This window comes from Procambarus clarkii, chromosome 64 (genome assembly GCF_040958095.1).
Source record: "Procambarus clarkii isolate CNS0578487 chromosome 64, FALCON_Pclarkii_2.0, whole genome shotgun sequence".
In the NCBI taxonomy this organism is placed as follows: Eukaryota; Metazoa; Arthropoda; class Malacostraca; order Decapoda; family Cambaridae; genus Procambarus; species Procambarus clarkii.
In genome coordinates, this window is record NC_091213.1 from 1,018,248 (window position 1) to 1,040,948 (window position 22,701).

The following is a 22,701-nucleotide window of genomic DNA, read 5'->3' on the forward strand; positions in this document are numbered from 1 at the left end:
AAGGAAGTGATAGCCGAGGCTATTTGAGCCACTTCCCCGACGGCAACTCGGATGGTAATCTTGGGCATAGCATTTTACCAAATCACCTCATTCTTTGGGGCACACGTGAGGAACACAAATGCGAACAAGCCTGAATGGTCCCCAGGACAATATGCAACTGAAAACTCACACCCCAGAAGTGACTCGAACCCATACTCCCAGAAGCAACGCAACTGGTATGTACAAGACGCCTTAATCCACTTGACCATCACGACCGGACAAAATGAGGTGATAGCCTAAGCTATTTGAACCACCCCACCGCCGGCACTCGGATAGTAATCTTGGGCATAGCATTTTACCAAATCACCTCATTCTTTGGGGCACACGTGAGGAACACAAATGCGAACAAGCCTGAATGGTCCCCAGGACAATATGCAACTGAACCATTCAGGCTTGTCCTGGGGACCATTCAGGCTTGTTCGCATTTGTGTTCCTCACGTGTGCCCCAAAGAATGAGGTGATTTGGTAAAATGCTATGCCCAAGATTACTATCCGAGTGTCGGCGGTGGGGTGGTTCAAATAGCTTAGGCTATCACCTCATTTTGTCCGGTCGTGATGGTCAAGTGGATTAAGGCGTCTTGTACATACCAGTTGTGTTGCTTCTGGGAGTATGGGTTCGAGTCACTTCTGGGGTGTGAGTTTTCAGTTGCATATTGTCCTGGGGACCATTCAGGCTTGTTCGCATTTGTGTTCCTCACGTGTGCCCCAAAGAATGAGGTGATTTGGTAAAATGCTATGCCCAAGATTACTATCCGAGTGCCGGTGGTGGGGTGGTTCAAATAGTTTAGGCTATCACCTCATTTTGTCCGGTCGTGATGGTCAAGTGGATTAAGGCGTCTTGTACATACCAGTTGTGTTGCTTCTGGGAGTATGGGTTCGAGTCACTTCTGGGGTGTGAGTTTTCAGTTGCATATTGTCCTGGGGACCATTCAGGCTTGTTCGCATTTGTGTTCCTCACGTGTGCCCCAAAGAATGAGGTGATTTGGTAAAATGCTATGCCCAAGATTACTATCCGAGTGCCGGCGGTGGGGTGGTTCAAATAGCTTAGGCTATCACCTCATTTTGTCCGGTCGTGATGGTCAAGTGGATTAAGGGGTCTTGTACATACCAGTTGTGTTGCTTCTGGGAGTATGGGTTCGAGTCACTTCTGGGGTGTGAGTTTTCAGTTGCATATTGTCCTGGGGACCATTCAGGCTTGTTCGCATTTGTGTTCCTCACGTGTGCCCCAAAGAATGAGGTGATTTGGTAAAATGCTATGCCCAAGATTACTATCCGAGTGCCGGCGGTGGGGTGGTTCAAATAGCTTAGGCTATCACCTCATTTTGTCCGGTCGTGATGGTCAAGTGGATTAAGGCGTCTTGTACATACCAGTTGTGTTGCTTCTGGGAGTATGGGTTCGAGTCACTTCTGGGGTGTGAGTTTTCAGTTATATATATATATATATACACATATATTTATATATATATATTTAGGGGTACCACCACTTTATATATATATATATATATATATATATATATATATATATATATATATATATATATATATATATATATATATATATATACATATATATATACATATATATATATATATATATATATATATATATATATATATATATATATATGTCGTACCTAGTAGCCAGAACGCACTTCTCAGCCTACTGTGCAAGGCCAAATTTGCCTAATAAGCCAAGTTTTCCTGAATTAATATATTTTCTCTAATTTTTTTCTTATGAAATGATAAAGCGACCCATTTCATTATGTAGGAGGTCAATTTTTTTTAATTGGAGTTAAAATTAACGTAGATATATGACCGAACCTAACCAACCCTACCTAACCTAACCTAACCTATCTTTATAGGTTAGGTTTGGTTAGGTAGCCCAAAAAGTTAGGTTAGGTTAGGTTAGGTAGTGGAAAAACAATTAATTCATGAAAACTTGGCTTATTAGGCAAATTTGGCCTTGCTTAGTAGGCTGAGAAGTGCGTTCTTGCTACTAGGTATGACATATATATATATATATATATATATATATATATATATATATATATATATATATATATATATATATATATATATATATATATATATATACAACACACACACATACACACAGTATATGTATTGCACGGTCTAAGGGTTAACTTATGGAACCATCTACCCTCTGAAGCCGTAACTGCCAAAACTGTGCTGAATTTCAAAATATACCCACCAGCCACTTAGGCTGGATGGTAGAGCGACAGTCTCGCCTCATGCAGGTCAGCGTTCAATCTTTGACCTTCCAAGTGGTTGAGCATCATTATCCCCCCCCCCATCCCTTCCCAAATCTTTATCCTAACCCCTTCCTAGTGCTATATAGTCATAATGGCTTGGTGCTTTCTTCTGATAGTTACCTCCCCCTCAACATATACTGTACCTAAAAAAGATCATGAAGGCAAACATTGGGACCTTCAACAAGCTGACAGCTTCCTGTCCCCGTCGAAGCTTTTAGGGTTAGTGCCCCTCTGGTAAATCAGTATTCCTGCAGATTATTGAAGTCTTGGTAACAAAGCTAAGTTTGGGGAGCTAAAGAGGTGTAAAAGAAATAGAAATACAGTAACTGTATAAACATCAGAGCCCCCTCACATTTTCAACCTCCTTCCAACAAATTTAAGAAATATTGCTAGAACAAACTAGATGTTTTTAAGAAGCAACTGGATAATATACCACATCAAGTAATTACCTAAGTGTAGTTACAGGATAAGAGCTATGCTCATGGTGTCCCGTCTTTCCAGCACTTTTTGTCACATAATACTTTGAAACTACTGACGGTCTTGGCCTCCACCATCTTCTCACCTAACTTGTTCCAACCGTCAACCACTCTGTTTGCGAAAGTGAATTTTTTTATATTTCTTTGGCATCTGTGCTTAGTTTTAATCTATGACCTCTTGTTCTTGAAGTTCCAGGTTTCAGGAAATCTTCCCTATCAATTTTATCAATTCCTGTTACTATTTTGTACATGGTGATCATATCACCTCTTTTTCTTGTCTTCTAGTTTGACATATTTAATGCCTCTAACCTCTCTTCGTAGCTCTTGTCCTTCAGTTCTGGGAGCCACTTAGTGGCATGTTTTTGCACCTTTTCCAGTTTGTTGATGTGCTTCTTAAGATATGGGCACCATACAACCGCTGCATATTCTAGCTTTGGCCTAACAAAAGTCATGAACAATTTCTTTAGTATTTTGCCATCCTTGTATTTAAAAGCAATTCTGAAGTTAGAAAGTGTAGCATAGGCCCCTCACACAATGTTATTAATGTGATCCTCAGGTGATAGTTTTCTATCTAGAATTAACCCTAGATCTCTTTATCAAAGACTTCATTAAAGATTTCACATAATTTATAGGTTGTGTGGGGTCTATGTTCTCCTATTCCAAATTCCATAACATGGCATTTATTTACATTAAATTCCATTTGCCAAGTGGTGCTCCACATACTTATTCTGTCCAAGTCTTCTTGAAGGGTATGACAATCATCTAAGTTATTTATCTTCCCTATTATCTTAGCATCATCAGCAAACATGTTCATATAATTCTGTATTCCATCTGGTAGAGTTTTTATGTAGACAATGAACATTACTGATGAAAGAACTGAACCCTGAGGCACTCTGCTTGTGATATTCCTCCAGTCCGATACACTTCCTCTTAATACTGCTCTCATTTTTCTATCAGTCAGAAAATTTTCATCCATGTTAGCAACTTATCTGTCACCCCTCCAATGTGTTCCAGTTTCCAGAACAACCTCTTATGTGGAACTCTGTCAAAAGCCTTTTTTAGGTTCAGATAGATACAGTCAACCCAACCATCCCCTTCCTGTAAAAACTATGTGGCTCGATCATAGAAACTGAATAATTTGTTACACAGGATCTTCCTGATCGAAAACCATACTGACGATCTGATATTATATCTTTTGTCTAAAGGTGTTCTACTCATTTAGTTTTAATTATTTTTCCAATATTTTGACTATTACACTTGTCAACGATACAGGTCCATAATTGAGGGGGTCCTCCCTGCTGCCATTTTTGTAGATTGGAACTATGTTAGCCTTTTTCAATGTGTCTGCTACATCTTCTGTACACTGGGATGCCTGAAAAATCAGGTGAAGTGGAATCCTGAGCTCAGATGCACAGTCTCTCAGAACCCATGGTGAAACTCCATCTGGGCCAACATTTTTGTTCTTACTTAGCTCCTTGAGCATATTTTCCACTTGGTCTCTAGACACCTCTATGTGCTCTATATTGTTCTCTGGAATTCTTATTGTGTCTGATTCTCTGAAGATTTCCTTTTGTACAAACACACTTTGGAACTTTTCGTTTAATGTTTCACACATTTCTTTTTCATTATCCGTGAATCTGTTTCCCATTTTCAACCTCTGGATATTATCCTTTACCTGCAATTTGTTGTTTATGAATTTGTAGAATAGGCCTGGTTCTGTTTTACATTTGACTGCTATCCCTTTTTCAAAATTTCTTTCTGCCTTTCTCCTTACTGCTGTGTAGTTGTTTCTCGCATCTTTGTATCGCTGGTATGTTTGGGGGTTTGGCCTCTTCCTATATTGATTTCATTTTTGTGTGTTTTGGTCTCTGGTACTTTTGAATCAAACATTGGTAAACAAACCATGGTCCCATCTGATTAATCTTCAGGTAAGACAAATTCATTCACAAGAACAGATATTTTATTTTATAAATAGGTTTTTGACATCAAAATAACATTGTAAAAGATTCAAAATAATATATAATGCAGAAATAAGCATCACAGATGATATAATTAAAACAATTACAATTTGTATAATTAAAAGCTAAACACACCATGTGTGAATATTTTATGATGATCAATAAAATAAAAATTATCAGCACTCACACTGTTGGGTAGCTAAATAAAACAAATTTTTATTGGTCACCAAAACAACTGTTTTTACCTTTTAACAGAAAAATATTTCATCAACAAAAGCTTAACACACAAAGTGACACCTGGGAGGATTAAGTTAACTGTGCAACCTGTGTGACCTTTACAGATCTTGTGCTTCACTGTGTGACCTGTACAGATCTTGTGCTGCACTGTGTGACCTGTACAGATCTTGTACTGCACTGTGTGACCTGTACAGATCTTGTGCTGCACTGTGTGACCTGTACAGATCTTATACTGCACTGTGTGACCTGTACAGATCTTGTACTGCACTGTGTGACCTGTACAGATCTTGTACTGCACTGTGTGACCTGTACAGATCTTGTACTGCACTGTGTGACCTGTACAGATCTTGTACTGCACTGTGTGACCTGTTTGGATGTTGTGCTGCACTGTGTAACCTATACGGAGCTGGTGCTGCGCTGTGACCTATATGGAACTGGTGCACACTATGTGACCTGCACAGTACTAGTGCTGCACTGTATGACCTGTACAGAACTGGTGCTGCACTGTGTGACCTACACAGTTCAAGAGGGTTCAAGAGTTCAAGAGCTAACAGCTCAATCCTGCAAAAACACTTAGTAAATACAGTACTTGTATTGCACTCTTGACTGTATACAGCAGTTGTGCTTTACTCTTGACATAGTACAGACTAGTACTGCACTACTATAGAGTACCTGTAGGGTACTGGTTCTGTAGTGCTGATAGAGCACAATGTTACAATACACACTGAAGAATTATATACAACACTACTTTGTCAAAACTGCCCAGGATTCCTTATAAATATAAAGGGAAATTTATATCATGAATATCTGCAGAGAAGCTGTGTAATATGAACTTCAAACTGATCAGCTACATTCCTCCTCCTGCCACTTTTACCGTTTATCGAACATTGGCAGTGACACGATTAATATCTTATCAATATGGAAATGTTTATGGAAAAGTACAATCAAGTCTTTGGTCAATAATATACTATTGTTAATTGAATCCTTGAACGACAGTGCATGCATATCTAACATTTACAATGAAACAAAGCAGTGTATATAAGTAGATTATAAAGTCCCCTCCTCCGGGAGTAACATCCAAGTCCGGCAAAATCATTAAGGTATGACTGATGTAATTTAAGTACCCAAGAAAGGCACTGGATGCAGGACAATGAAGTTCAAATTACAGTTGATGTAGATGAGTAATAAAGCAAATTGCACTTACGAGGAACAATATACCCATCATGAATTTGGCAAGAAATAGCATGACAAAATTTTGGAATACAATGAGGCATAGCTGAAGCTGCTTGTTTGTTCATGAAAGATTGCTACTGAAAAGTTGAAGGTGCCAGTGAGAGCCAAACTTCTAGCAGGATTTTGTAACTTGCAAAACCTATCCTAAGCTTACGAGTCATGGCAGCTAACATTTTTCAATTCATTTATCTTATACAATAGTTCAAGCCACACACGCACACATACACACACATACATTAATACAGCAATTGCACTTGGGCTTCAGTAAACAGCGAAATACAACTGTCAGCAGATCTTTGCACTTCAAGCATGGCTGATTCTCAATATTACAGACTTGAAGTTTAAATGAATGCGATTAGATTCTGGAGGGTACTTTGTGACTATACAAGACCTTTTTAATAAGGACTCCAAAGCATTTCCTAGCTTTAACGATTTGTTTTGAACATTCCTATTTTTATTTTTTATAAATAAGTGTTTTGCTTAAAAAGTTCAGCAGTAAAGAAAATTATAAATACAAGTGATTAAAGATTCTTTGGTCTTCCAATATCAAGCTGTTTTAAAATTTACTTCTTACTGTTTTATCTTAAGTGTTTTTATCTCCACATCTTGTGGCCTCTGAACGATATACCTTAAGTATATTTGAGATATATAATCACAGAAAAATTTATAAGGATAAAGGGTATTGAAATAGAACATCAGAATATGGTAATATGTTAACATATACATCCTTCTGGTAACATATCTAATTAGCATCATCTAATTTAGGCATTTTCTTAAGTTACTTAATGATAAAATGCATTCTTAGTTATTAAACCTAAAGTTATCATTTTCCAACTGATATCTCTTTATACATTAGGCCATTGGCACAGATGACTAGTTGCAATAGAAATTCCTAAAAAAGTCTTTCATTTATCACTCCACATGATGATTCAAAATCTGATGTATGATAAACAAAAATGCATCAAAAAATTAGACAATGTGATATATGTCATCTTTAAATAATGACATGCACTGTATGTACAGTTAATTCTGAAACTCTACATAAAGGAGTGTGTGTGGAATGTCAGGGATTCAGCTGTCAACGGGTCATCAGAAAATATCTTCCCCCAGCTGCCAACCGCCGGTGTCCCGGCTCTTCGTGATAAACCACACGCTCATGATGGACACAACACTGTAAAAACACACAAAAAACAAAAGAAAATATTAACTTCATTTTCGAGTCACATTTTCCCACTCAGATTTTCAATGCACACAAAACTGGAATCACAAAAAAATTAATTTAGTTGAACTTCCATTTTAAATTTATGCCCAAGTATTTCTGAATAGTAATAATAGTAATAGCCATTACTCCATAAATGCTACTACTATTGTACTGTAAGTGATAGTGTTGGGATAACTATTTTTTTTATCAATACAGTACATATTGCTTTGGAGGATTAGTTTGAAAATAACATTGAAGACTCAAACCTTCTCACCCCAATAAAGCATAGACTTGATCAGTCAAATAAGTTTGACAAATACAAAACAGAGAAAGTATAATCTTAACATTCACAGATTTTGAGTTCAGTATTTAGATAATTACAATATTGTATAATTATATTTGTTTGGCTTTGTCATCAGGCAATAAGGCAGTGATTCTTTTGGTTCTTTTTTTGTCCAATTTAAAGGAAATAAATGAAAAAAGACTAAGCTGGGAGAAGGGGGTGTATCCTTTCATCCTGTATAAGTTGGGATGCTCTTTGTGGAAGATACTATACTACTACTAAAGTAGCAGACACAAACTGCAGGATACAGAATGAATTTAAAATACAGGTAGAGTACATTGTAGTCCATATAAAGAGGAACCTAAATTCAATTAAGAACCTGTGCATTTGAAATAGATGTACAAAAAAAACAGTGTTGAATGTAATGAATTGCCATTTTCTGGGTGAGCCCCGGAGACTCCCTGGAGCTTATCGGGCTAATGTATGTTATATTAGACTGGGACATTAGCTATGGAGTTCAGACCTACCAGGGACCAGCGCCAGAACCTGGCTCCTTCAGAGAGGTTTCAGGGAGCAATGGCCCTGGAAAACCCCCTTGTGGTTAGGGGTTTTCCTTCTCTGCCATCGACCGGGGTTAGGCACCCAGAAAGTTAGGCATAACAAAACAAAACCCCGCATGGTAAGAAACAAACAAAAAACTGAACAGAAAGGTAGAAACTCCCTACAATCTCAAGGCAACAAGCAAACATCACACACTTTACTGCCATACCGATTGTGCGCACAGCCCTCCTCGCCCTCACAGATGACTGCCCCCCCTCACCGCGCTGGCTGCCTAGCACCAGTTCGGAAGCTAAGCTTCAACCAACATGAAAAAAATGCCGACCAGTGGGAGGGAGGGTTGCCAGGGAGCCTCAGAGGCTCACCGAGAAAATGGCATTTCATTACATTCAACACTGGTTTTCTATGGGGAGCCCCTACGGCTCTCTGGAGCTTCATACCCAAAGAGAAGGAAAAGAAAGGACTGGCCCAGTTAGCGGCCGCCACAAATTCCGCAACGTGAAGTCGAGACATCAGGCAGCAACCTTGCAGCAAGCAAGTCGACGAAGAACTCTGTAGGGTAAGGCAGGTCCTAGTCAACAACGGCTTCTCCAATGGTTTCGTCGAAGACATCATAAAAAGGAAAGTGAAACGCCATGCAACCTCTGAAGAGACAACTAACACAACACCTATACCCCCTATTAGACTATTTTACAGGAACTTCTTTTCCACAGCTCATAAAACGGAGGAAAGGGTCCTGAAAGATATTGTTAATAGGAACGTTATCCCTACAGACAAAAATCAGAGGATACAACTGACGATTTACTATAAAACCAGAAAAACGGCCAGCCTACTCATGAGAAACTCTCCAGACACAAAGCAGAACGCTTTAAAAGAGACCAACGTCGTCTATGCCTTCAAATGCCCTCTTGGGGGACTGTAAGCTCCAAAAAACCAGCGTTGAATGTAATGAAACGCCATTTTCTGGGTGAGCCCCGGAGGCTCCCTGGAGCTTATCGGGCTAATGTGTGTTATGTTAGACCGGGACATTAGCTAAGGAGTTCAGACCTACCAGGGACCAGCGCCAGAACCTGGCCCCTTCAGAGAGGTTTCAGGGAGCAATGGCCCTGGAAAACCCCATATGGTTGGGGGTTTTCCTTATCTGCCATCGACCGGGGTTAGGCACCCAGAAAGGTAGGCGTAACAAAACAAACCCCACATGGTAAGAAACTACAACAAAAACCGAACAGAGAGGTAGAAAACTCCCTACAATCCCAAGGAAACAAGCAAACAAGCAAACATCACACTTTACTGCCGCGCCGATCGTCCGCGCAGCCCTCCCCACCCCGGGAGGGGGAGGGGGGAGCCCCGGACCTACCGCGCCGGCTGCCAAGCTCCAGTTCGGAAGCTAAGCGTCAACCAACGCGAAAAAAACCGCCGACCGGTGGGAGGGAGGGTTTCCAGGGAGCCTCCGGGGCTCACCCAGAAAATGGCGTTTCATTACATTCAACGCTGGTTTTCTGTGGGGAGCCCCTACGGCTCCCTGGAGCTTCATACCCAAAGAGAAGGAAAAGAAAAGGCTAACCCGGGAGGCGGCCGCCACAAACTCTGCAACGCAAAGCCAAGACAACCGGACGCAAACCTGCGACCCAAGGCAACAAGAACGCCCAAGAACAGACGCACACATGGATGGGCGGCCAAAAACCTGTGCGACCCACAATTCCCTGCGCCCGAAATGAGCCCGAGACGTCACCAACACAGCAGCAATTGCTGCAAACGTCTGAACAGCACGGGCGCAAAGACAGACCGCAGTAAGAAGGAAAACACTGCGGACGACCCGGGAGACCCGAGCCCTGAAAACAGGGAACGAAGGAACCGGATCAACCACAGCGCATCCCCAGGCATGGTACGCCGGCAACAGCAAAAAGCACAACTGGACAACACAGGACGCACCCCCCGGCCAAACCAAACAAGTACCAATACCCCAAGAACCCCTCCGGAAAGCAGCCGCCTCGACCGTCGCCAGGACAGAGAAAGGCTGCACACCAATAAACCAACCACCAGTACCAAAGAGGAGGAAACTGAAACCGAAGGGGCTACCACAAACTGAGGGGAAGAGAAGAAGGCACCCTGAACAAGGACCAGGATGGCTCAGGCGACTCATGAGCAGGCCGGAGGGGAAACAAAACGCGAGAAGACGTAATAAACGTCATACAGTCTCCAAGACGAAGCTCGCAGGTGGGACACCGTCAACAAAGCCACCTGAACACCATAGAGATGGCGATACCTGCGTCAAAATACCAGACGCGAAGAGCCAAAGAGAAGGCCGAACCAGTCACGGACAGGACCGATTCGGCCTGCTGAAAGAGGCGAAGCCTCAGGAAAAACGCCCCGGGTACGGACACCTATCAAGCAGCGTCTGAAAAGAAGGCCGGGCCGGCCACAGTGGAACCATAAGGACTGTTCTCGTGGGAATGGGCTGCAACTGAGCCAGAACCCGAAGCAACAGCTGGACCGGGAGAAGAGGTACAGGTACCCCCCACCTCGACCAGGCCTGCCGAAAGCCTCCACCGTGAAGACCTCGCAGGTGGGAAGGGCGCCACAAAACGGGCGACGCCTAGACCACGCCGACCCGAAGACGTCCATGGCCATGAGTCCATAAGCCCAACAGAGCCAACAAAACGCATCGGCGACGACTGGCCAACCCACGAAGAGGAATGAACCGAGACAGCTGTCCACCAGGACGCAGGACACACCCCGGACACGAACCACACGGTTAACCAAACCCCCTGTGGTTCCGGCAAGAACCACCGGAGAACAGTCCAAACAGAGCTGAATGGTAGAGTACCTAGTGACCCAAACCCTCCGAAGCGCAAACCAGACAGCCATGAACACCTGAACCGGGCTGTGAGCCCGACGGACAGACAGACTCCATCAACCTCGGCCGACCTGGTGAGCACTGGTCACAAAGCCCCAGCCAAGAGACGACCCGTCCGTGAACACATCGAGCGAAGGCTCGGGGAGCCGCCAAGGCACGGAACCCCGAAAACCCCAAAGAGGAAGCTGGTGACGCAGCACCAACACCAGATCCCCAGAGGAACCCAAGGAATGCAAGAGGCGGAAGTGGAGTCTCCGTAGGAACCAACCGACGCCGGAGCCAAACCCGACTCCGTGGGCAGACAAGCACGCCGAAGTGCAAACTCCCGCACAACCGCCCAAGCAACCGCTGAGCAACCCGGGACCCCCTCCTGAACAGCCAAAGGCGGGACCACAGCCACAGTAACACTTCTGGAGGGAAGACAATGAGGGGCCCAAGAGCCTGAAACAAGGCCCAGGTCCGAACCCGGGACGGAAACAGAAGGTAAAACCTCCAGATCACCAGGAAACCAAACCCAGCGATCTGGAAAGAACCATCCCCTGGCGAGCAGACAAGCGGACTGACTGGGAGCCCACTCCAGCCAGTCAGTCGAGGTAGGCCAGACACCGAATCTCAGACGCAGACAGGGCACTAAGATCCGGTAAAGGATGCAAAGAGTATACAAAGTGCCCTTCACAAAATAGGGAATGCAATAAAAACAGCAAACCTGAAAGCCCCACCACCAAAGCATTGTATGACAATCATATGAAGACATTATGACATATGACAATCATTATATGACAATATGACAATTATAATCAAAGCATTATATGACAAAGAGTGCTGGGAAGACAGGACACCACGAGAGTAGCTCTCATCCTGTAACTACACTTAGGTAAGTACACATAGGTAATTACCAACCGTGCTAGCCCCAGAAAAACTGGAGGGGAACGTGCCAAGAAGTGACCTGGAGGTCCAGGTCCACCATCCATGCACCCGGCCCTAACAGAATCCGAACAGGAGACAACAGTCCTCCGAGCAGGGCAGAGGATCCAGGGCGCAGACGGAAGTAGTCCAGAAGAACTGCAGACTGGAAAAGCTCATGACTGCAAAGAGCAGACGGGAAAAACTCATGACTGCAAAGAGCAGACGGGAAGCCCAGAAGGATGGGGCGGATCGACCACGCCCCACGCACCCACGAAGAGGAAATGACGAAGCGCAGGGAAGAAGCCCACCCCGCCAGCTCTGAACCCCCCCCAAGGGGGAGAAGCCGTCCTCCGACGCCAGCAGAGGCCGGAAGACAACCCAAAGCGCCCACCAACAGCGGGACCAAGCGAGAGGCAACAGAGCAAGCTGCTCCCCCAGCGCCCAGTCAACAGAGAAGGGAACAGAACCCCTTCAGAAAGAAAAAGTACACTACCGAAGTCATGAGGAGAGACTACGGGAATGAAACCACACTTCGCTGGAAGAGGAAGTGAGGGGAGACCTGATCACCACATACAAGATACCCAAGGGAATCGACAGGGTTGAGAAGGACAGGATATGTAACATAAGGGGCACACGCACTAGGGGACACAGGTGGAAACTGAGTACCCAAAAGAGCCACAGATAGTTTTTTTTTTTTTTTTTTTTTTTTTTTTTTTTTTTGAGTGTCAGAATGGGAACGGGAAAGCACTAAGAAGTAATGTGGCGACTCCTCACACAAGTAACGAGGCTGACCCCCATACAATGTCACATGTAGACATGACAGAGCCCAAGAGGCACAGGAACCCGATACACCTGTTGACGGACGGTTGAGAGGCAGGACCAAGGAGCCAGAGCTCAACCCCCACAAGCACAACTAGGTGAGGACATATAGTGTAAAAGCACAAGCCGCCGACTAGTGGCAAAGAGCACTACGCCGGCCAGGCAAAGAAGGCACAAAACTGCATCAAAAGGCCCACCTCGACAGCAAAACCACAAAGTCCCAGCACAACCACAACATGTGCCAAGACCCAAAAAGCTCAGTCTGCAAGCCAGGAAGACCCCGGAACCCCAAAAGGCAGAACCGGGTCACTCGAGGAAACAAAGTCCCCTGAACCCACAAAAGGGGGCCCAAGAGGAAGAAACCTCCAGAACGAAACCAAGGAACCCAAAGGAACCCAGAATCGAACCAGGGGGAGCCCAAACCACCACATTTGCCGGCGGAGAACACCACTAAAAGGCAAAGCACAGACCCCAGCAGAACGCCCTGGGAAAACGGTCCCAACAGACCGAAAACCGAGGGGCAAGGTGTGGGAGCAAGCATACCAGCCAGGGGCACTGAGCCTAATCCCAGAGGCTCAGACCCAAAATCAACACCCAAACGTTCCCAGAGGAACAGGCAACGGCAAGAAAACACCAGAAAACAAAGAAACGACAACAGGAGAACAAAAACCCTGCAAATTTTTGAAAACTCACCAGAGACGCTCGCTCGCACACCCAGACGCATGTAAACAAACCGCAACGCCGCCCTGGTGGCCACGCCGGGAAACCGGCAGACGAAAATGGCCGCCAGCAGGGGCTGTGACTGACGCTTAATACACAAAAACACGCCAGCAAATGTGAGAAGCTAGCAGACTGGAAGGGCGAAAAACGACGCCCAACAGCAGAAAAACCCCTGAAGGGGCAAAACCGCCCCAGAACTGCTAGTAGGCATCCCCCACAGCCCCGGGAACCAACAACAGAGGCCCCGGGGCAGAGCCGGCCTCCAAGCCCTCCGCCCTTAAAGAAAAGCAAGAGCCCATGGGAATGGCAACAAGAAAGGGCCGCTGGTAAGACCCAGAAGCCTTGGCAGGAGGCACAGGCTCAAACCTCCGTCCCCAACCCGAACGGGGCATCCCCCGAAAACCGCCCGAGTCTCTGCCGCAACTGAACCCCGCCCCGACCCAGAAACACGCAGACGGTCCGGAGCCGGGAACATGGAGAGAAAGGGGCGAGCAGCACCTAACCAAACGGGGCGGCCACGGGGCATTCGAGTGGGAAACCAACCTAGCATGTTGCAGCAACCTAACCTAGCTTGCAACACGGATGCCGCCTGTACTCTGAACAGTAATAACATCAGGAGAGTACTGGAGAACAAGCAGAGAATCACTCGCAAGACTCCGGGTCAAGGTGTCAGTGACCCAACAGGCAGCATGACGGAGGTAAAAATGGCGACTGTCACCCGGAGACAAGGGAACAGCAACCAACGATCCCGTACAAGACGGGTTGGAACCCGGAAGACACATTCAATGGTCCCCCGAGCCCAGACAGGGGTTTCCAGGGCCCGTAGGGTAACAACTACGGGAAGCCCGGGCAAGGTGTTGCTAACCGGTTAAGAAACCCAAACATAACAAGAGGGTAGATTATAGCACTGAAAACCCCCGAGACGTGTACAAGCACGGGGGCCTAGCAGAGGGCCGCCAAACACTACCAGTGGAACTATAACCACCTTAGGCAGACCCCCACCAGGCAAGAAAATGAAAAACAAAAGAAAAACCCCGCAAAAGTACACCGTCTCCAGAGGCAACAGAAACCGGCCGCCGCTTAGGTGGCAGGCTGCGCAACACCTTGACGCCCTAACCAGCACAATACCAATCCCTACCCAGGGCCAAACAAGGGCCCCAAGCCCCAGCTGGCCCCAAGGGCGAGGCAAATGCCGAGCAGCAAGAACCTCTACGGGAATGGTTCCCGAACGCCCCAGGGAAGATAACCCTGTAACGCAAGGGCAGTACTCACAGGGCGCATAGGGAAGTCAGCCACTAAGCACATGCAGCCCCGGCACTGATGAAGTACTCCTGGCCACCGCACACCACAACACACGGCAGTGAACGCCACACAAGGCAAACACCGCCTAGGAAACTGAGGCCAGAGAAGCGTCAATCCCGGTTGACATTAGCGAACGAACTGAAGCTTGGCAGCCGGCGCGGTAGGTCCGGGGCTCCCCTCTCCCCCTCCCGGGGTGGGGAGGGCTGCGCGGACGATCGGCGCGGCAGTAAAGTGTGATGTTTGCTTGTTTGCTTGTTTCCTTGGGATTGTAGGGAGTTTTCTACCTCTCTGTTCGGTTTTTGTTGTAGTTTCTTACCATGTGGGGTTTGTTTTGTTACGCCTACCTTTCTGGGTGCCTAACCCCGGTCGATGGCAGATAAGGAAAACCCCCAACCATATGGGGTTTTCCAGGGCCATTGCTCCCTGAAACCTCTCTGAAGGGGCCAGGTTCTGGCGCTGGTCCCTGGTAGGTCTGAACTCCTTAGCTAATGTCCCGGTCTAACATAACACACATTAGCCCGATAAGCTCCAGGGAGCCGTAGGGGCTCCCCACAGAAAACCCAGTATATAGGCAACCCAGTATAGACAACAACATCTCTTTCTAGGCGTTTAACGATGCATAAGCAACAGGGCTCCATTAAGGAACATATAATCTCTTCCCACAACCAAACCATCGCCAGAGAAATCCTAGTAAACAACACAGAAATCATCGATAGATACAGCAATAGCAGGCGGCTTGATGTTTGCAAGGCACTACACATTAAGAAGTCAACACCAGCAATCAACAGCCAATTAATGCACAACTATATTCTACCCACCTCAAGACTCCGCTTCAATATAGAAGCATCAAGAAATATGGACCAATAGGCTTTCTACAATCACTTCTATTCAATACCCATTGTTTCGTGTTCTATCTTGTGTTGATGAATTTAATACCCTATTAAATACCACCTCACCCCATCCGCCTCACTCAAATGTAGATATAAACAAATCGGAGATGTGTAAGTTCTATTCAGTTGTGTATGTGTAACTAAAGTCTTTGAAAATGTAATAAGTTTTACGAAACGCGCTCAAGTGTCGCGTCAGACTAGAAATAAAAATGAATTTTGGAGAATTGATTTTTGAATTACCACCAACAGTGAAGAGAAATGTACGAAAGATTGAGAAAATTCGTGTTAGAATTATTAATCTTACTTTTTCAGTCATATTTAATAATATATGTCTACAGGAAAGACTGCTACCAAAATATACTAATACATACATATATGCACATATATACATACATACACAAAATGTATAAAAGCATACATGTGAATAAACTGAAAAATAAAATAAAGAAAAGAAAACAAAAAGATAAGCCGCTGACCGATGGGCAGAGATCACCACGCCGGCCAGACGAAGAAGGCACCAAGAGCACAAAAACAGCACTAAAAGGCCCACCTCAACAACAAAAACCCAAGGCCCTGGCACGACCACAACACGTGCCATGACACAAAAAGAACAGCCTGCAAACCAGGAAGACCCCGGAACCCTAGAAAGCAGAACCGGGTCACAAACAAGGTAACAAAAGCCCCCCCTGAACCCACAAAGGGGGCCCAAATGGAAAAAACCTCCGGAATGAAACCAAAGAACCCAAAGGAACCTGGAATCAAACCCGGGGAAGCCCTAACTACCACATTTGCCGGCGGAAATACACCACAGCAGGGCAAAGCACAGCACCCAGACAGAACCCCCAGGGAAACGACCAAAACAGATCGAAAACCCGGGGACAAGGTGTGAGAGCAAGCATAAACAGACAGGGACACTGAGCCCAAACCCTAGGGCACAGACCCAAAACAGACAGAAAAAACAAAAACTGGTGTAAAAACCAACACCCAAGCATTCCCAGAGGAACAGAAGATGGGGCATAAAACCCCAGAAAAGCAAAGAAACGGCAACAGGGGGATAAAATCCCCTCAAAGGAGTGAAAAAACTTTACCAAAATGCAAGCTCCCACACCTCGGCCGAGGTAAACAAACCGCAGCGCCGCCCTGGTGGCCAAGCAGGGAGTTATCTGCAGAAAAGAAAATGGCGACCACACCAAGGAGCCGTGACTGACGCAATAGAGCCAAAACACGCCAGCAAATATGAGAAGCAAGCAGACTAGAGGGACAAAAAAACCACCCAGAAGCAGAAGATCCAGGCAGAGGCAAACAGCCCCAGAACTGCAAGCGGGCATTCCCCACAGCCCCGGGAACCCACAACAGAGGCCCCGGGGCAGAGCCGTCCTCTACGCACTCCACCCTTAAAGAAAAGGAGGAGTCCAGGGGAAAGGCAGCATAGAAAGGGCCGCTGGTAAGACCCAGAAACCTTGGCAGGAGCAAAAGACTCGAAAACCTCCATCCCCAACCCGAATGGGGCAGCCCCCGAAGCCGCCCGAATATCAGCACCAACTAAACCCCGCCCCGACCCCAAAACCCGCAGACGGTCAGGAGCCGGGAACAGGGAGGGAAAGGGGCGAACAGCACCTAACCAAAACGAGGCGGCTCTGGGGCATCCGGGTGGAAAACCAACCTAGCGCGTTGCTGCAACCTAAACCTAGCTTGCAACATGGATGTCGCCTGTACTCCGAATTGTAAGGACATCAGAAGAGTACTGGAGAACAAGCAGAGAACACCTCTTGCAAGACTCCGGGTCAAGGTGTCAGTGAACCAACAGGCAGCACGACGGAGGTAAAAATGAAGACCGTCACCCTGAGACAAGGACATAGCAACCAACGAACCCGCACAAGACAGGATGGAACCCGGAAGACACATCCAATGGTCCACCGAGCCCCGACAAGGTTTTTCCAGGGGCCCGTAGACTGATTGCTACGGGAAGCCCGGGCAAGGAGTTGCTAACCGGTTAACACCCAAGCTAACAAGGGGTAAATCCAACACTGAAAACCCCTGCGATGTGTACAATCACGAGGGCCTAGCAGAGGGCCACCAAACACTACCAGTGGAACTATAGCCACACTAGGCAGACCCCCACCAGGCAAAGAATATAAAAACAAAAGAAAATCCCTGCAAAAGTACACCATTCCCAGAGACAACAGGAACCAGTTGCTGCTTAGGTGGCAGGCCGCGCAACACCTTGATGCCCTAACCAGCACAACACCAGTCCCTACCCAAGGCCAAAAGAGGACCCCAAGCCCCAGCTGACCCCAAGCCTCAGCTGGCCCCAAGGGTGAAGCAAATGCCGAGCAGCAAGAACCTCTTATGGGAATGGTTCCCAAACGCACCAGAGAAGATAACCCTGTCATGCAGGGGCATTACTCACAGGGCGTTTAGGGAATAGAGGCCTCTAAGCGCATGCAGCTCCGGTACTATTGAGGAACACCTGACCACTGCACAACACAACACACGGACAGTAAACACAATGAATGCAAACACCGCCTAGGAAACTGAGGCCAGAGAGGCATCTGTCCCGTTTGACACTAGCTTACAAACTGGTGCTAGGCAGCCAGCGCGGTGAGGTCCAGGGCTCCCTCTCCCCGTCTCGTGGAAGGGAGGGCTGCGCGGACAATCGGCGAGGCAGCAAAGTGTGTTGTTTGCTTGTTTCCTTGAGATTGTAGGGAGTTTCTACCTCCGTTCGGTTTTTTGTTTTAGTTTCTTACCATGTGGGGGTTTGTTTTGTTATGCCTACCTTTCTGGGTGCCTAACCCCGGTAGATGGCAGATAAGGAAAACCCCCAACCACAAGGGGGTTTTCCAGGGCCATTGCGTCCTGAAACCTCTCTGAAGGGGCCAGGTTCTGGCGCTGGTCCCTGATAGGTCTGAACTCCATAGCTAATGTCCCAGTCTAATATAACATACATTAGCCCAATAAGCTCCAGGGAGCCATAGGGGCTCTCCACAGAAAGACCAGCATTGAATGTAATGAAACACACATTTCTGAGTGAGCCCTGGAGTCTTCCTGAAAATATGTCACATTATTAACCCTTAAATGGCGCAAATCATACATGTATATAGGGAGGAACTTTCCCCAAACGGCGCACTACATACATGTATGATTGAGGGCCTCATGCACGATTTTAAAGGTCCCACCGGGATAGGGACAGCTATAGTACAACCACAGCCAAATGTAAACAAACGCCGTGTTGGAAAAAATCCAGTGTAGGCCTGCCATTATGGAAAGGCCCTAGTTACCCAGCACACACCATGGCGAGCGCACCACGTACCAGTGGCCGACCACGTTCAACACAGCATGCAACACAAGCAATGACTGATGATGAAATTAATCAAGAACTGTTCAAGGAGGATGATGAACCTGATTTTGATGACTCGGACATTGATGAGGACTACACACAGCCAGAAGATCTTGAAACGACCGACAGTGAGAGTGAACATGTTGGTGCCACAAAGGTGAGGCCTAGCTTCTCACCCATGCCACCTCGCTCACACTCTAAGACAAATCGAAGACAAATACTAATACATTTTATATTTCCTGAAAAATACAGCATTTTTGTGCTCTAACTTGTGACACTAATATGTCACAATCTATTGAATTTATGACAGTTGTACTATAATGCAACATCAAGTAACAATACATTGAAGATGATAAGTGAAAAAATGGTTGTAAAAGACACCATGGATACTGTAAATAATGCCGCAAAAATAAATTCACAGCAACTCGACCGGCTTGAGTGGTGAGCATGATGCCTTGGGGATGCACCATGCATGAGTGAGCAAGTTGCGTGACGTCATCGGCGAAATTGTCGGCTCATTTACGTCATTAGTAAGTACTGTACAATTAAATTATTTTTTCTCGTGCTCAGGGAACACAGATTAACACTTTTATAAGACAAAAAAAAAATTGAATTTTTTTCTTGCGCCTGGCGGTGTTGAAAGCATTAAGACCCAGAGCAGACCAGGGGTTAACCACAACTGTCAGAGTGGTGCACGTCTGGACATCATGAGCACAAGGGAAGACTGCAGGCTGGCTAGCTTTAATGAAACTACGGACAATCTGTAAGTTATAAGCCCTGAAACGAGGAACCAGGGAAACTGGATCAGCCTACAACAAGTCCACCAAAACAGAACTAGTGGTATGAAGGTAGCAGCACAAAGCTGCCATTGGACAAAACACATGATCCCAGTCCCGGTAGTATAGTTGGATTTGTTCTTGATGCACAATCAAGAATTCTGGGTGGGACAGAAATGGTTTGGCACATTTTCTTTCACCTAATGCCTCTAATCACCAAGGATTGAGTAGGTACTCTGGAGTTAGTTAGCTTGTTGTGGGGTTGCATCCTGGGCAGGGCCAGTAATTCAGTCTTGTTGGGGAGGATCGGGGGGGGGGAGGGACCTCGATGAAAGCCAAACGTGAATGAATACACTGGCTTATTGTCCCCCGACACAGTGAATTATCATCATCATCATCATCATGCACCCCCAGCCGAACCAACCAAGCATCCAAAACTAAACGACCCTTCCAGAAGCCTGCTGACTCATTCTTTACCAGAATAGAAGGAGCTGACTGCAACCAAACAAAATGACCACCAGAACCAAAAGAACAAAGTTGACCAGACCACACACTAGAAAGTGAGGGGACGACGATGTTTCGGTCCGTCCAGGACCATTCTCAAGTCAATTGTGACGATTGAAGGAGAAGGCAATAGGCAGAAGAGAGGTGAGAAGAAGAAAATCTTAGAGGAAGAGAATGCAAGGCAAAGGTAGGGAAGGTAAAGTGTAAAGGGGATAGTAAGAATGAGAACACAAGAACAAAGATAACTGCAGAAGGCCCATTGGCTCATACAAGGCAGGTCCTATTTATATGACCCAATAAGAAGGGGAAATAGTAGGAATAAGAAAGACATCGTAAGAAAAAACAATGGAAAGAAAAAGAAAGAAAAAGGAGAAGAAAAGGAAAAAGGAAAGGAAGTGTAAGCTTATGTTAGGTCACGTTTGTTAGAAAGTTTAGAGCATTTAAGTATATACTGTAAAAGGGAAGAGTCAACAGCAACAAAGCCAGGACTCAAGTTCACGTTGGGTACGTTGTGTATTAAAGCCGATACAGTGAGACGTACAGGCAGGAAAAATAATTTTGGAGGAAGACCAATCAATAGAATGATTATCAATCATACTATTGATATCCTAGTCAGCATAGGACTGGGTAACAGAGTCACAAACAAGAAACAAAACTTGCAGGACTCCGAGTCGAAGGTGCCACTGATCCAACAGGAAGCAGACGGAGGCAAAAACAGTGAGAGCCACCCTGAGACAAGGAGACAGAGCAACCCCTCGAACTCGCACAAAGTGAGGGGGGTACTCAGGGGTCACATCCATCGGATCCTCGCGCTCCCATGGGGATTCCCTGGGTCCTGAGACGGAACTCACGCTCAGGGAAGCCCAGGCAGGGTACTGCTAACCGGCGTCCAGATGTTGCATGGGTTCTGGCTCGGCTCATATCCTATCGAGGATGGGTGATTCTCCTAGCCACACAGGCCAGCCCAGCCTTGGTTTCAGGCACTGCTGTCTTGGTGTCTGATCCCGGGCATTTTTACGTGGCTCCGCCTTTATCAGCATGTCGGGTCGGTGAGGTATCTCGTTGGTTCAACTTTCTCTTCCGCTATAAGTGTCTGGTTTTTCTGACATGTGTGAATTGCTATTTCTATAGTGATTGGGTGACTAATTTGCTGGTGTCTTACCTGCAGTCTTCTCAGCTACAATATGTGGTTTCTTGGCGGGCATTCCAACATTTTCTTTCTCTTCATATAGATAGGGTTTCATTCCCCCTTCATTCCTATGAACCCTTCATTCATAGGGTTTCGTTTGTGTCAGACAAGGTTGTTTTGTCCTCTCCCTCTTTGCTTTTCCTGGATCTGCATCTCATGCCGAATACTGTCGCTTCTTATTGTGCAGCATTAGCGAAGTCGCTGCAGCTTGAGCTTGTGGAAGATGTCACTTCCACCCCATTATACAGGCTTTCTCATGCATTTTTTCACCACCGGCCTGCTCATGTGCTGCCTGAGCGTCTTGGTCTCTGGACTGGGATCTTTCCTTTCTTTCTTCTCAAGATTTGTGGTGGCCCTTTGGTTCATGATGGCTTCTGGAAAGCTTTGTTTTTGTTGGCTTTGGCCTCTGGGGTTGAGTTGGGGAGCTTCATGCTCTTCTCTGGCGCCAGGAGTTTTTGTCAGTAAAGTCCTTTTGGTCGTTCTGTTCAGTTTGCGTGTGTCTCCTCCTTCTCTGGCAGTGATCGAGATGGCAAGCTTCCGGAGGGGGAACTTTGGTTGTAGATGCTTGATTGGTTCGGCCGGGTGTGCATCCTATGTTGTGTTCGATGGCTGCTTTGCACCGCTACTTGTGGGCCACCAGTTCTGTGTCAGTGGCCACGCTCTGGGTTAGTCTGGTTCCCTGGTTTCCTGTTTCAGGGCTCGTCTGTCTCAGGTTAACCTGCAATGTCCTTGAATCTATCAAGCCTGTGGTCAATTCTCGGGCCCATGCTGTTACGACGAATGCCGCTCCCTCAGCTGTGTTAAAGAATATGTCCTGGGACATTATTTGGGCTCAGGGGTTTGAAGGTCTATCGGGGTCTTGGCCGCCAGGTATCTGGAGTACGTTTCTGGTCCTCTGCGGTCCTTGTGTTACTTTGGGCCATGTGTTGTGACCTCCCAAGTAGGTCCCTGTTTTTCCTTTCTCAATGGGTAGTTAACTTCAGGGAGCAGACGGTGGCTTCCCACAGAAAACCAGTGTTGAATGTAATGAAATGCCATTGTCTGGGTGAGCCCTGGAGGCTCCCTGACACCCTCCCACCCAGGGTTGTTGGTGGCTTTCATCATTCAAAGAACTGGCTGGTGGGTGGCCTGGCTCCCTACGAA

At 46.2% G+C, this 22,701-nt stretch overlaps 1 protein-coding gene across 4 annotated transcripts in view; it reads right to left on the reverse strand.

Moving 5' to 3' along the window:
- Window positions 1-4,734: 4,734 nt before the first annotated feature.
- LOC123768899 (fasciculation and elongation protein Unc-76) overlaps window positions 4,735-22,701 on the reverse strand; it is a 184,627-nt gene continuing 166,660 nt past the window's right edge. For all 4 annotated transcript variants that reach the window (XR_011223623.1, XM_045759687.2, XM_045759683.2 and 1 more), the window contains one exon: window positions 4,735-7,387. Coding sequence is in view for 3 of the 4 variants with exons in the window: in XM_045759687.2 (XP_045615643.2) it covers window positions 7,371-7,387 (17 nt within the window). In the remaining variant the exon portion in view is untranslated. The remainder of the gene's footprint in view (window positions 7,388-22,701) is intronic.